General features: G+C 42.5%; 1 protein-coding gene across 1 annotated transcript; it reads left to right on the top strand.

Annotated features, from left to right (window-relative positions):
• Positions 1–1855: 1855 nt before the first annotated feature.
• Positions 1856–12804, top strand: LOC109911677 (E3 ubiquitin/ISG15 ligase TRIM25-like). The gene is made up of 5 exons (XM_048602835.1): positions 1856–2419; positions 2578–2673; positions 4269–4499; positions 8343–8365; positions 12714–12804. The coding sequence occupies exons 1-5, from the start codon at positions 1856–1858 to the stop codon at positions 12787–12789; spliced, it is 990 nt and encodes a 329-aa protein (XP_048458792.1). The 3' UTR covers positions 12790–12804.
• The last annotated feature ends 1869 nt before the right edge of the window (positions 12805–14673 follow it).

The raw sequence follows: 14673 nt of genomic DNA on the forward strand, positions 1-14673 counted from the left end.
CACATCTGCCAATGTGGTATACTGCATCCGCTGTACCCGGTGTGGCTTCCTCTACATCAGGGAAACCAAGCGGAGACTCGGGGACCGCTTTGCAGAACACCTACGCTCGGTTCGCAATAAACAACTGCACCTCCCAGTCGCGAACCATTTCAACTCCCCCTCCCATTCCTCAGACGACATGTCCATCCTGGGCCTCCTGCAGTGCCACAACGATGCCACCCGAAGGTTGCAGGAACAGCAACTCATATTCCGCTTGGGAACCCTGCAGCCCAATGGTATCAATGTGGATTTCACAAGTTTCAAAATCTCCCCTCCCCCTACCGCATCCCAAAACCAGTCCAGCTCGTCCCTGCCTCCCTAACCTGTTCTTCCTCCCACCTATCCCCTCCTCCCACCTCAAGCCGCACCTCCATCTCCTACCGACCAACCTCATCCCGCCCCCTTGACCTGTCCGTCCTCCCTGGACGGACCTATCCCCTTCCTAACTCCCTACCTACACTCACCTTCACTGGCTCCATCCCCGCCTCTTCGACCTGTTTGTTTCCTCTCCACCTATCCTCTCCTCTATCCCTCTTCTATCCGCCTCCCACTCTCTCCCTATTTATTTCAAAACCCCCTTCCCCTCCCCCTTTTCTGATGAAGGGTCGAGGCCCGAAACGTCAGCCTCTCTGCTCCTATGATGCTGCTTGGCCTGCTGTGTTCATCCAGCCCTGCACCTTGTTGTCTCGGATTCTCCAGCATCTGCAGTTCCTACTATCTCTGTATTTCTGCTTTATCCCCCTTCCTGCAACTGTCATCCACCACACCTCCTAGCTCCTGTAAATTCCTCATAGCTTCTAACTACGGCTCAAACTGATCTATGATTCACAACCAAACACACTTCCTGCAGACATAATCATCAGTAACATGGAAACTCTGGCAGGCCTGAGGAAGGGTCAGTGGACCCAAAACATTAACTCTGATTTCTCTTCACAGATGCTGCCAGACTTGCTGAGCTTTTCCAGCAGCTTTTTGTTTCTGATTCACAGCATCCACAGTTCTTTCACTTTTGAAATGGAAACTCGACCCAATCTCCCACATCCAACGAGAAGAGCACATCACTAAATGCCATCTTTGCACCTTAACAATCTACCGATGTAGAAAATAGCAGTCGTACTGCTCTAAAAAAAAACACTTCTCCAGCTAACTTAGTACCTTTATTTTTAAAATTTAATCAAGAGGCAAAAACATCAAAGCAATTGGAGGATGAATCAGAAAAGGAAAATTCAATGTTAACCCTCCAATAATCAGATTGGAAAACACAGGAATGCTTAACAGGTTAAATAGTGTCATGTTTTATCTTGCAGACAACTATTGAAGTGATTTACGAAGGCGAATACAAAATTATAAATTAATCTTTGAGAATAAACCAGGATAAAGAGCTTCGGCTCTTTGTGGTGTTGATGTTGTGGTTGAATTGCCTGTAATTTGTCTTCAGTAACGTGAAGCAACTGACCACATATCAATTAAAATTTGACCTTTTCCAGAAATGTTTCTCTTTTCACATGACTCCAGATCTTCTCAGTTTCTGAAGCATTTTCCGTTTTTCTAACAAAGCAGTCTTTGTCCAAACAATGCTCAAACTGGTCTCCAGCATTTTCCGTCAGGGCAGATTTTCTGGTTTCTACCAACCTGTTTATAAAGAGGATGGAAGGAGTTAAAATGATCCTTTGCACGCTTATGAAGTCAATTAAACTTCAACTGAAACTGAAAGTAGTTTACTCCACCAGGACATTTCCGTCCTTTCACTTCCTGTTTTATTTTTGGCTACACAAAACCCTGTGCAGAAGAGAGCTCTCTCCTTAGCTTTGCGAGAATGGAATCTGGAGCTTTCGAAGAGGAGTTAACTTGTTCTGTGTGTCTCCAGGTGTACCAGGATCCCGTCATATTGCCCTGTCAGCACAGCTTCTGCTTTCAGTGCATCAACAAGGCTTGGAAACATGTAACCAATCAGCTTGGAGTTAGCTGTCCTGAATGCCGCAGAACATTCAAACCTAGGCCTCAACTGAAGAAAAACTTCACTTTGCGTAATATCGTGGAGAAATACAACCAGTCCCAGGTTACCGCTGCTGAATCTACCCCTGTTATGTGTGAGTACTGCATTGAGAATCCATCTCCAGCGGTGAAGACATGTCTCAAATGTGAGACCTCATTTTGTTCCCTTCATTTAAAGCCACATTTGACAAAGAAAACTTACCAGGATCATATCCTGATCGAGCCTCTAGATGACCTTACGAAGAAACAGTGTCTGGATCATAAGAAGATTCTCGAGTTTTACTGCGAGCAGGACGAACAGTGTGTGTGCATATCTTGTACAGTGATAGGACGACACAAATCTCATAATCTGCTGAGCCTAGATCAGGCAGAAGCCACAGTCAAGGTAAGTATTGTCTTGTTCCGGAATTGAGGGGAGGTTCATATTGCAGGACTCAAACAATCCAGAGAAAACATAAGTGAAGTTTTAAAAAGACAATCACAATTAAGCAAGTTAGTTTCTGGGAATCAACTTGTTAAACTATTTTAAAATGCAATTTTTAGGACAAATTGAAGAAAGAATGTGGGGACCTTCATGAGATTCAGAAAAATGCTTCAATTGATCAAGAAAACTTGAAGAAAGCAGAAAGTGAAATAAAGGTAGGAATCTTGTGTAAATAGATTTCAAAATGATTTTCCTAAGAGTTGGGTAAACGTGTGATATCAGGATTGTCCTCTTAGGGGCATGTCACTAATTACATCAAGCGCTCCATGTGCTTAATAAGGGGTGAGCTGTTTGGTTTTTGTACAGTGGGGTTTCAGGGAATTCCACTGAGCATGTACTTGTTCCTTGAGAATTGATGTCTACTGGCTGTATGCCCATTCCACCAGGCTTTTTATGTTTAAACATGTACAATCAATATTCTTCTCATGATTCACAGTGTTTCCAAGGTGTATGTCATCTGCTCATTTTGAAATTATGCCCTGCAACTACGAGCCTTTTTTTAAAATTCACTCATGGCATGAGGGTGTCACTGGCTAGGTCAGCGTTTATTGTCATTGTCCTAAATGCCCAGAGGGCAGTTAAGAGTCAACCACATTGCAGAGGGTCTAGAGTGACATGTAGGTCAGATCAGGTAAGAATGGCAGTTTCCCTCCTAAAGGACATTAGTGAACCAGATGGGATATTCCAACAATTGACAATAGATTCATGGCCTTAAGTCCACATTTCTTTTATTGAATTCAAACTACACTATCTGCAGGGTTTGAAGCCGGGTCCCCAGGACAGTCCCTTGCTCTCTGGATTAATAGTCTAGTGATAATACCACTAGGCCATTACCTTCCCTCATGATTTAATTTTTATGTTAGTTCATGGATGCGGTTGTCACTGGTTAGGCCAACATTTGTTGCCCATCCTTAATTTCCCTGGAGAGCTCAGTGCTGCACTGCCTTCTTGAACCATTGCAGTCCAATGGTACGAATCATTTTAGAGGTTCACAGTGAGTCTATCAACAGCCAACATTGGAAAGAAACACAGTATTTCAGAGAGACTCTGCCCATTCCATGTACAAGGATGTCTTTCTTTCTGATTTTTGGAGGTGATTTCGCCTACCACCTTCTATATTTACAATGCTGACTCCTGATCTAGTGACAACCACCATTCCACCAATGTTAACTAATCCTTACAGCTTCCCTACCAGGCAGTTGGTCAGGTTCCATCGCACATGATAGAACCAGGCACCTGGAATTTCAGTCTACTCCACCCTTACCCAGTCTCTGTTGATGCATGGAATAGCAAGTTGCTGAAAGCATGTCCAAGGCTCTGACTCTAGGAGATGAATCACTTATAAACTCAATATTTTGATTGTAAAGTTAAAATGTTCTCAGGAAGTCTGAGAATATTGAAAAGTGTGGGTGTGAGCACGGCTGTCAGAACGGTGCATGAGAACACTACTGTCTCCAACTACCCCCCACCACCAAAAAAAAGGTCACAACACACTATCTTAATTTGGACATCCTGCTGTACATTCCTCCCTTCTTGGTAAAATCCTGAAAGACCCAACCTAATAGCACTTTGGGAGCACCTTCTCTACTCACTCCAAACGTTCAAGAAAGTGGTTGCCCATCACTTTCTCGAGGACAAGTAATTAATGATGTAAAGGCTGTCCACTTCCTATGTGCAGAGTGTTCTGAACTGATCTTATACAGTTCTCTGTATAAAAACATGTGAATGTGGTTTGTGTTTGGATTTTTAGACACGCTCCAATGAGCTGAAAGAAAAGCTATCGGATAAGTTCACTGAATGGAGGAAACAACTGGAAGAAGATGAGAAATATGCCCTTAAACTGATTAATGATGAGGAGAATCGAGTGCTGTCTGAAATTAGGAGCAAGTCAAAATCACTGGAACAAAAGATGGAACAGATTAAATTAATAGATACTGAAACAGAGAAGCAAATGAAAATGGATTGCCTTTCCTTTCTTCAGGTATAGTTCATATTTCTTGTTATGTCCTGCTTTCCCTGTCGCTTGCATAACTACTAGCAGTCTTTTAGTATCTCCCTCAAGTGATCAGTCTGAATGCATGTGAATAAAATGTAGCCATGATTTAGTGAACAGCAGGAGGTTGCACAGCTGAACATAATTCCATTTCTTTATGTGGGAACAGAAGTTAGCTGTTTAGAATCATAGAATCCCCACAGTGTGGAAACAGGCCTTTCGGCCCAACAAGTCCACACCAACCCTTGGAGCATCCCACCCAGACCCATCCCCCTATAACCCACACACCCCTGAACACTACAGGCAATTTAGCATGGCCAATTCAACTAGCCTGCACATCTTTGGACTGTGGGACGAAACCACAGCAAACCCACACAGACACAGGGAGAATGCGCAAACTCCACACAGACAGTTGCCCGAGGCTGGAATCAAACCCGGGTCCCTGGCGCTGTGAGGCAGCAGTGCTAACCACTGAGCCACCATGCTATTTAGTTGCTCAAAACTTTTCTTTCATTCATTGGGATCTTGTCTGATATGACACCTAATTTAAATCTTGACCCCATTATCCCTCAATATATTTTGATAGAAAAAATCGATCAAGCTCAGATTTAAAATGAACAATTAATTGAGCATTTGTTGCATTTGTGGAAGTGTATTCTAAATTTTGACCATTCTTTGCATGTAGAACTATTTCCCAGTTTCACTCCTTAAGACCTGGCTCTTTGATGTAGACTATACCCCTAGTTGTAGATTGTCCAGCAAGTGGGTAAAAGTTGAATCAGTCTATCTAATCCGTCAACCCCTCCCATTCTTAAAGTTCAGTCAAATCATAGAATTGGTACAATGCGCAGGAGACTCATCACCCTACCCCATTCCTGTAAACCTGCATCTTCCATGGCTAATCCACCTAGCCTGCACATCACTGGACACTATGGGCAATTTAGCATGGCCAGTTCATCTGACCTGCACGTCTTTGGACAGATGGTTCTGGTCATTGGAGGTCAGTCATTTCAGCTCCAGAACATCGCTGCAAGAGGTCCACAGGGTAGTGTCCTAGGCTTCAGCTTCATCAATGACCTTCCCTCTATTATTAAGTCCGAAGTGGGGATGTTCACTGATGATGCACGATGTTCAACAACATTCACGATGACTCAAATATTGAAGCAGTGCATATCCAGATTCTGTAAGAGCTGGGTAATATTCAGGCTTGGTCTAAAAAATGGCAAGTAACATTTTCACCATACAAATGCCCAGGCAACGACCAATTAAAGACAATCTAACCATTGTCCTTTGACATATAATGGCATTACCATCACTGAATTCCCCACTATCAACATCCTGGGGTTATCATTGACCAGAAACTCAATTGGGCTTGCCACATAAATACTGTGGCTACAAGAACAGGCTAGGAATACAGCGGTGAGTAACCACCTGACTCCCCAAAGCCTGTTCACCCTCTATAAGGCAGGAGTGTGATGGAGTACTCCCCACTTGCCTGGATGATTGCAGCTCCAACAGCACTCAAGAAGCTTGACACCATCCAGGACAAAGCAGCCTGTTTGATTGGCACTACATCCACAAGTATCCACTCCCTCCATCACCGACGCTCAGTAGCAGTAGCGTGTACTGTCTTCAAGATGCACTGCAGAAATTCACCAAATCGCCTTAGACGACACCCTTCAAACCTTCCAAAATTTTAAACAGTACTGTGTAGAAGGATAAGGTCAGCAAATACATGGGAATACCACCATTTGCAAGTTCCTGTAAAATCCTGACTTGGAAATGTATCATTGGGTCAAAATCCTGGAATTCCCTCCCTAAGGACTTTGTAGGTCTATCTACAGCACAAGGACTGCAAAGGTTCAAAAAAGGCAGTTCACCACCAGCCTCTCAATGGCAAATAAATGCTGGCCCAGCCAGTAATGCCCAAGTCTCATGAATAAAAAAGGTTCCAACAAAAGGTATAGGGGAGATGTCAGAGGTAGGTTATTTACACAGAGAGTGGTGGGTGTGTGGAATGCACTGCCGGCAGTGATAGTGGAGTCAGAAACATTAGAGACATTTAAGCGACTCTTGGATAGGCACATGGATGATAGTATAATGTAGGGTATGCAGGTTAGTTTGATCTTAGTAGGATAATAGATCGGTACAACATCGTGGGCCGAAGGGCCTGTACTGTACTGTACTGTTCTATGTTCAATGTCTATGTTCAAATAGAGTTCTAGTTTGTGTAATGTCTCCTTCTAACTCTAGGCAGAGAGATGACATTTCTGGTAAGTCTACACTGTTCTCCCTCCAAGTTCAATGTATTTGTCTAAGGTGTAGTGACCAAAAACTGTTTGCAGTATTCCAGGTGTGGTGTAACTTGTGCTTTATAATATGACTTGTACTTCTTCTTTCTTGCCCTCTAGATACATAATGGACAGTCTACTATTAGCCGTTTTGAGACGGGCGAACTTTTATGGGCCTAGTCAATAAAGATGTGACTAACAGATCCCTCTCTCACGTCTACATTACGTAGAGCCAAGATGGTGCAGTCTGGCTTGTTTCTATGTAAATCCTTAAATAAGTGAGGATCCTCATAATGTCTGCTCACTACTCTGCAGTTAGATGGCTGATTAAGGAGTCCAAGTTTGGCAGTATTTCTGTATTTGTTAGTAGGAAATTTAATGTAGGCCTCATACATATCTCCTTCCAATTTACTCTTGCTGCTGCTCTCAGCCTTTAGGACAACGGCAATGGGACAGACTGTTACCTGCTTGTCCCCATCTTGGTATTGCTTTATCCTGTTGACATGATTCAACCTTTTGCTTTTCTCACTGATCTGGGTCTCAATCACTTCCACAGACTTGTTTGCTACGCTGCACAGGCCACTGAACGGGCCATTTAAAGGATCATCTGAAATTGATTGTGCCTGAATCTGTAGTCACCCAGCTGAAAGTCTCGGACCTTGATATGGTTGTTTCCTTTTTGTTTTATCATTGTTTGGGAGATTTTCAAATGTTCTTGCATGTCAGAGGCTTGTGAGAGTCGGTCCCAGAACTCTGTCAGTAGTTGTTTTCACTGCTCTACAAACATCTTGATTAGTTTCAGAGGCTCTTGTGTTTTGTTCCTGTAAACTAAAGGGTGGGGAAATCACGCTGGAGTTGTACAAAACTTTGGTTAGACTGCAGCTGGAATACTGTGTGCAGTCTGGTCACTGCACTATTGGAAGAATGAGATTGCACTGAAAGAGGTATGAGAGAGATTCACCAGGAAGTTGCCTGGATTGGAACATTTTCAAGTATGAAAAGGCTGGAAAGTTCTGGTTCTCTTTGGAGCAAGGAAGAATGAGAAGGGACCTGATTAGGTGTGTAAGATTAGAAGGAGCATTGACTGACTGGATAGAAACAGCTGTTTCCCTTGGTCGAAGGGGGCATAATTTTAAAGTGAAAGGTTTACAGGGGTTTTAAAGAAAAACCTTTTTACTCAGAGGTTGGGAAGGGGAAGCGGGTGGGTGGTGTCTATAGACATTAGTAGAGATAGGAAACTTTTAAAAAGTGAAATTGCTGGAAAAACTCAGCAGGTCTGGCAATGGTTCTGAAGAACGGTCACTGGTCCCAAAACGTTAACTCTGATTTCTCTCCACAGATGCTGCCAGACCCACTGAGTTTCACCAGCAACTTATGTTTTTTGCTCATTCAGAGAGCTGATGCAGAAATGATGGGCTGAATGGCCTCCTTCTGTGCTGTAACAATTCTGTACTTCTGAAGTGGGGATCTCTTTGGCATGAATCTCATCCCCTTTCTTGCATTTGATTGTGATTGACCTCCTCTCCTTTTTTTTCCACAGGAATCTAAACAACTCTTTACCAAGTAAGTTTCCTTCAATTATTGGGTAAGTGAGAGTCATCATTAGTTTCTGAGGGAGGAGTTAATGAAGGAAGGAAATCTGATTGGACCTAGGCCTACCTACATTGACATTGTGTACCACTAGATGGAATACAGACTGTGGGGATACAGTATATGATTTTATTCCTGTTTTTTAACTGAGCAAACTTTGTTCTCTGTTGAATAAATTGTCGCTTGAACAAAAGTGGACAATTTCCTGAATATCCAGAAAATATTTTCAGCCACTACTGCGCGTACTGATTGTCACATTGTATTAAATTCGCTATATATGATATGCACTCTTTATTTGAAAATTACCACTTCTATCCTGCTCCATGTGGCAAAAAGTTGTGCAGTGATGTGTTGCTTTTCACAACCACAGAACATGACAAAGCACTATCATAGCTCATGAAGTAATGTAGGTAATGCAGATTCCACAAACAGCATTGGAAGAATGATAAGATAATCTGTTTTTGTGAGTTGATTATTAGATTAAATATTTGGTAAGACATCATGGAAATCTTTGTTGCTGTCCCTCAGACTAATGCCGTGGGATTTTTTATATCCAGCTGAGAGAGCTGGCTGGGTTTTGGTTTCACATTTCAGCTAAAAAATGGCACCTCTGACAGTGACACTCTCATTTGAAACCGCAAGCATCTGATTTAGAGACAAGAATGTTACAGTGAGACTCTGCTAAACTACGCAGTGGCACTTGGACGGACATTCCTGTTATAAAGTGAGCAGCTACGTTGTTAAAACTTCCTCATCATGTTTTGCCAGTAGAAAGAGCTATATCCCAAAAAGTTGGACCACCATTATATGGAGATGTTTAAGACTCTAATGTTCTAACAGTTGACTGCTACACTTATGCTCACACTTAACAATGTTCTTTCTTCCCTTCAATTTCAAATGCCCTTTTGGACTTTTTTTTGTCACTCTTCCAAGAGTTTCTCAAGCCTGCATTTCCACAATGACAAAGTTAATCTTCCCTCTTGTTGTTGCTTCAGGTCGCTACACAGAACCGTTCCTCAAAAAAATGTATTTCTCAATCTGTATGATAATATTGACCATTGTATAAAGTTGACACTGCTTTGACTATATTTCTTAAAATTCCCAGCTCTTAATTTTGTTTTTCATTGGTTCATGAGCATCTACTACCCATCTCTAATCATTCTTCAGAAGGTGTTGATGTACTGTTTTCTTGAACCACTGCAGCCCACAGTGCTTTTAAAAAGTGAGTTCCAGAATTTTATATTTTCAAGATAGTATATGATTTGAAGGTGGACTTGCAGATATTTCCATGCACCTGCATCCCTTGTTTGGGTATCTTAGTTGTTTCCACCACCTGATCGTGGAATTCCAGGATTTTGACCCAGTGACACTGAAGGATCGGCAATATATTTCTCAGTCAGGATGGTGAGTGGCTTGGAGGGGAATTTGCGGATGATGATGTTCCCATGTATCTATTGGCCTTCTCTTTCAAAATGGTAGTGGTCATGAGTTTGAAAGGGGCTGTCTAAGGATCTTTGGTGAATTTCTCCTGTGCATCTTGCAGATAGTACACACTGCTTCTCCTGAGCGTTGGTGGTGGAGGGAATATGGAACAAAAACAGAAATTGTTGGAAAAGCTCAGCAGATCTGGCAGCAACTGTAGTGAGAAATCAGAGTTAATATTTCAGGTCAAGTGACCCTTTCATAGAACATAGGGAATGTGGATGTGGTGCCAGTTAAATGGGCTGCTTTGTCCTGGATGGTGTCGAGCTTCTTGAGTGTTGTTGGGGCTGCAGTTATCCAGGCAAGTGGGGAGTATTCCATCACACTCCTGACTTGTATCCTGTAGTTGGTGGGCCTTTGGGGAGTTAGGAGGTGAGTTACTTGGTGCATTATTCCTAGCCTCTGATTACAAGGTTCCAACTCAAGGATTATCCAAGAATTCCAAAAAGATAGAATTTTTACAGAAAGCACCAAGCCAAGAACTAAAGATATTGCGCCAAGTATTTACCAAAGTTGTGAAGAAGTCAGGTGGTATAAATATGTGATCAAAACTGAAAAAGCATAACAAAAATCAACAAAGATCTTGTATAATATGCAGAAGGATCTATATGGTGATATAAAAAGAATCTTTCTACGTTAGATCAGAGACATCCACTTGTTATATATAGGAATGAACCATCTTCCTGTGTGCCAGGTATGAGTCCAATTGATACCCATTGATTCCAGTTTTGCTGGGGCTTTTCGATGCCACACTCCATCAAATGTGACCTTGATATGAAGGGCTGTCACTCTCATCTCACCTGTGGAATTCAGCTCTTTTGTCCATGTTTGAACCAGGGTGTAATGAGGTCAGGAGCTGAGTGGCCCTGGCAGAACCCAAACTGGGTGTCACTGAGCAGGTTATTGCTGAGCAGGTGCTGCTTGATAGCACTGTTAATAACACCTTCCATCACTTTACTGATGATCAAGAGGAGACTGATGGGGCGGTAATTGAATATGCTCCATCTTAGAATATGCTCCATAGTTGTAGAATCTCGAACCAATGGAAATAGTTGTCCTGCTTTTTAAGTATAGGACGCACTTGGGCAATTTTCCACATTGTCGGGAGATACCAGTGTTGTAGCTGTATTGGAACAGTTGAAATCACCTGACACAATTAGCCTGCTATGTCTTCAGTTTCAATTCATTTTGAAAATTATGTCTTAATATTTACTTAGCTCCTTCGCACAGTAGATCATTTCTGTCTTTATCCTGAAAGACTTCTTGTTAGTTAATCATTTCCAAAAGCATTGAGCTGTATATTCTGGGAACGGAAACATAGGAACAGGAATGGGATGTCAGCCCCTTAACCCTGTTCCTCCATTTAATGAGCTCATGGCTGATCTGTGGCCAAACTCCAAACACCTGCCTAATGCTCACATCCCTTAATACCTTTGCTTAATAAAAAAGAACTATCTCAGTTTAAACTAACAACTGAACTAGCATCCACTATCATTTGTGGGAGAGACTTCTAAACATTTACCACCCTTTGTGTTTGGAAGTATTTCCTAATATCTCTCCTGAACAGTCTGTCCCTAATTCTTAGAATATGCTCCATAGTTGTAGAATCTCGAACCAATGGAAATAGTTTATCTTTATTCACCATGTCTTTTCATATTAATATCTTGAAAACTTGACCAGATCATCTCTTAACTTTCTAAATACTAGACAAAACAGATCTAATTCGTATAATCTCTCCTCATAGCTTAACCCCTGAAGTCCGGGTAACATTCTTGTAAATTTATGTTGTACTCCCTCCCTCAAGTGACCCTTCCACAGAACATAGGGAATGTGGATGTGGTGCCAGTTAAATGGGCTGCTTTGCCCTGGATGGTGTCAAGCTTCTATCCTTCCTAAGGTATGGGGCCCAGATGTGCTGCCAGTACTCCAAGTGGGGTCTAACCAGGGTTTGTATACCTGCAGCAGAACTTCTGCATCATTATACTCCAGTCTCTGGATATAAAACCCAGCATCCCATTAGCTTTCTTGTATATCCTCTGCATCTGTTCATAACATTTTATAAATTTATGCTCCTGAACCCCCATCCACCGTGTTTAACTTCAAACTATCTAGAAATTACCCTGGTCTATCCTTTTTGGTGCAAAGTGGATAACCTCACACTTGCTTATATTGAACTCCATCTGCCACAGTTTTGCCCTTTCACTTAGTCTATCAATATCCCTTTGTAATTTTATACTGTTATCTACACCCTCTACAATGTTGCTTTCTTTGTGCCATCAGCAAATTTGGGCATATGACTTTCTATGCCACTATCTAAGGCATTAATAAATAATGTGATTAATTGAGGCCTGAACACAGATCTTTGTTGGACACCTGTGGTCACATCCTGCCACATCCCACTGCTGGAGCAGAAAGCAGGAGGAGGCTAGAGAGAAAAGTAGGGAACTTATTGCTGGCAGAGATAGCAAGAATTGCAGATGCTAGAGTCAGAGATAACACAGTGTGGAGCTGAAGGAACACAGCAGGCCAGGCAGCTATTGGGAGGGTGTGGGAGGTCATTGAGCAGTGTTGTTGTAACTGTGGCCTTTGACGCTGGGGATTCCTTCCCAGCACATGTTGCTATACAGGAGGGCTGTGTGCTCGAAAACCACTGAGAGGTCACCCAGCTTTACCTTGGTCTATCTCCGCAACTTGTATTGGGTCCAGAAAATGTCAAGCTCCTTACTGACACCTTCCTGCTTCTTCTGTTGGCCTTCTTATCAATCTGCCAAATCCATTCAGGAAAGTCCAACCTATTATGTCAAGTTCTGACTTCTTGTCATTATTTCTATCATTTTAGAATTTCACAGATCCGAGGTGACATGGGAGCAGTGGATGATTACAACACACCACTTCAACAGAAAACATCCAGGTGAGAGAAATATGCAGTTTCAGTTGTTACCGTCAGTGACAGCCTATTGTAAAGAGATCATTTCTGGGTCATTGTTAGAAGGTAGGTGAAACCCATGGGGCCTCCCGCATTAAACTTGCCTGCAACTTCCTGAACTCCTTTTTCCCATGACCCCACCTGCTCACTGTGGAATTCTCTGAGGAGTAGGCCTCGAAAGGTGGTCCTTGTGACCCAGAAATTGCCAGCCTCTGATTAGACAGGATGAGTGTGTAGAGGCCTGTGAGAGACTGGGAAATATGTCTACACTCTTCTCTGTTAGCTCTTAACGAGTTAATGGGCTCATGATAGGTCAGGTTTTCTCAGCAGTGTGGATGACAAATTCGTCACTACTTAACATACTCATTCCCTAGTCTAAAAAGGAGGGAAAATCTTTCCCTTTGTTACAGTCCGTAAAGATATAAATACCTGTTACCAGTGGTCCAGGATGAGACACTTTGAGTGCAAAACGTATTTCAATCCAGACAAGACCTACAAATGCTGTGAAAATTAAAAATTGAGTAGATATTCCCAACATTTTGTCTCAGGCAATTAGGAGTGGTCAATATTTGGCCTTGCTTCTGACAATCACATTGTGAGCCAACAGTACCTAGATGTCAGAAGGAGAAAAGATGATTTAATTGATACCTATGCAGTCCTTAGGAGCTTGACAGGATATATATGAGGAAAATGCTTTCCTTGGCTGGGGAATCTAGTACACAGCCTTTTATGACTCAGAAAATGTGATGATTCTTCACTCAGGTTTGTAAATTTTTAATATGCTTTACTCCATGCAGTTGTGAATTCTTGGCCACTGAGCACACTCAAGGCGATGTTAATTTCGTTTACTTTAATTGGTACTAAAGGAATTAAGGGAAAAGGGAGAACGTGGCGAAGTGGAATTGATATTGAAGATTGTTGTTTATTTTTCGTTTACTTAGAGGATGTGAGCATCTGGGCCAGCAGTTGCTCATCCCTACATGTCCTTCATAAGATGGTGGTGAGATTCCTTCTTGAACTACTGCATTTGGTTTTGGAGCACCAACAATACTGTTTGGGAGGGAGTTCTGGGTTTTTCACCCAGGAACAGTGAAGGAGATATTTCCAGTGCAGGATAATGAGTGTTTGGAGTGGAGCTTCAGGGTTTTCCAATGATCTGCCCTTGTCCTTCTGGAGTGTAGTAGTCATGGGTTTGGAAGGTGCTGTTTGAGGTAGCGTTGTCCTACCTTACAAGAAATCCTGATGACTGATCAAACCTATTTTCACTGATCTATACTTGCTCCCCATTAATGTCTGCCTTCATTTTAAAGTTCTTCCCCTTTCTTACTTATTCCTTCACGATTTCATCTCCTCCCGATCTCTGTACTCTCCTCCAGCTCTCCAATGTTCTGACAGATCAGCACTCCTTTATTTACAATGTTGTAATATCTCTTGATTTTAATCATTCCACTATCGATGGCTGTGCCGTTAGCCCCAGCTTCTGAAACTCTTCCCTGCCCAAAGTTCTCTGCTTCATTTTCCTTCTTGAACAAAGTCCTCAAAACAAACTTTATTTACCTGGACCATCTCTAACACCTCTCTCCCCTTCCTGGACCTCTCTGTCTTCATATCGGGCAACCACCTAGAAACCGATATTCATTTCAAGCCCACCGACTCCCACAGCTACCTAGAATACTCCTCCTCCCACCCACCTTCCTGCAAAAATGCTATCCCCTATTCCCAATTCCTTCGCCTCCGCCGCATCTGCTCCCAGGATGAGGCATTCCACTCCCGTACATCTCAGTTGTCCTCGTTTTTCAAGGACCGTAACTTCCCCTCCTCGGTGGTCGAGAACGCCCTCAACCGTGTCTCCCACATCTCCCGCACCTCATCC

The sequence above is a fragment of the Rhincodon typus genome, chromosome 11 (assembly GCF_021869965.1).
Source record: "Rhincodon typus isolate 14 chromosome 11, sRhiTyp1.1, whole genome shotgun sequence".
In the NCBI taxonomy this organism is placed as follows: Eukaryota; Metazoa; Chordata; class Chondrichthyes; order Orectolobiformes; family Rhincodontidae; genus Rhincodon; species Rhincodon typus.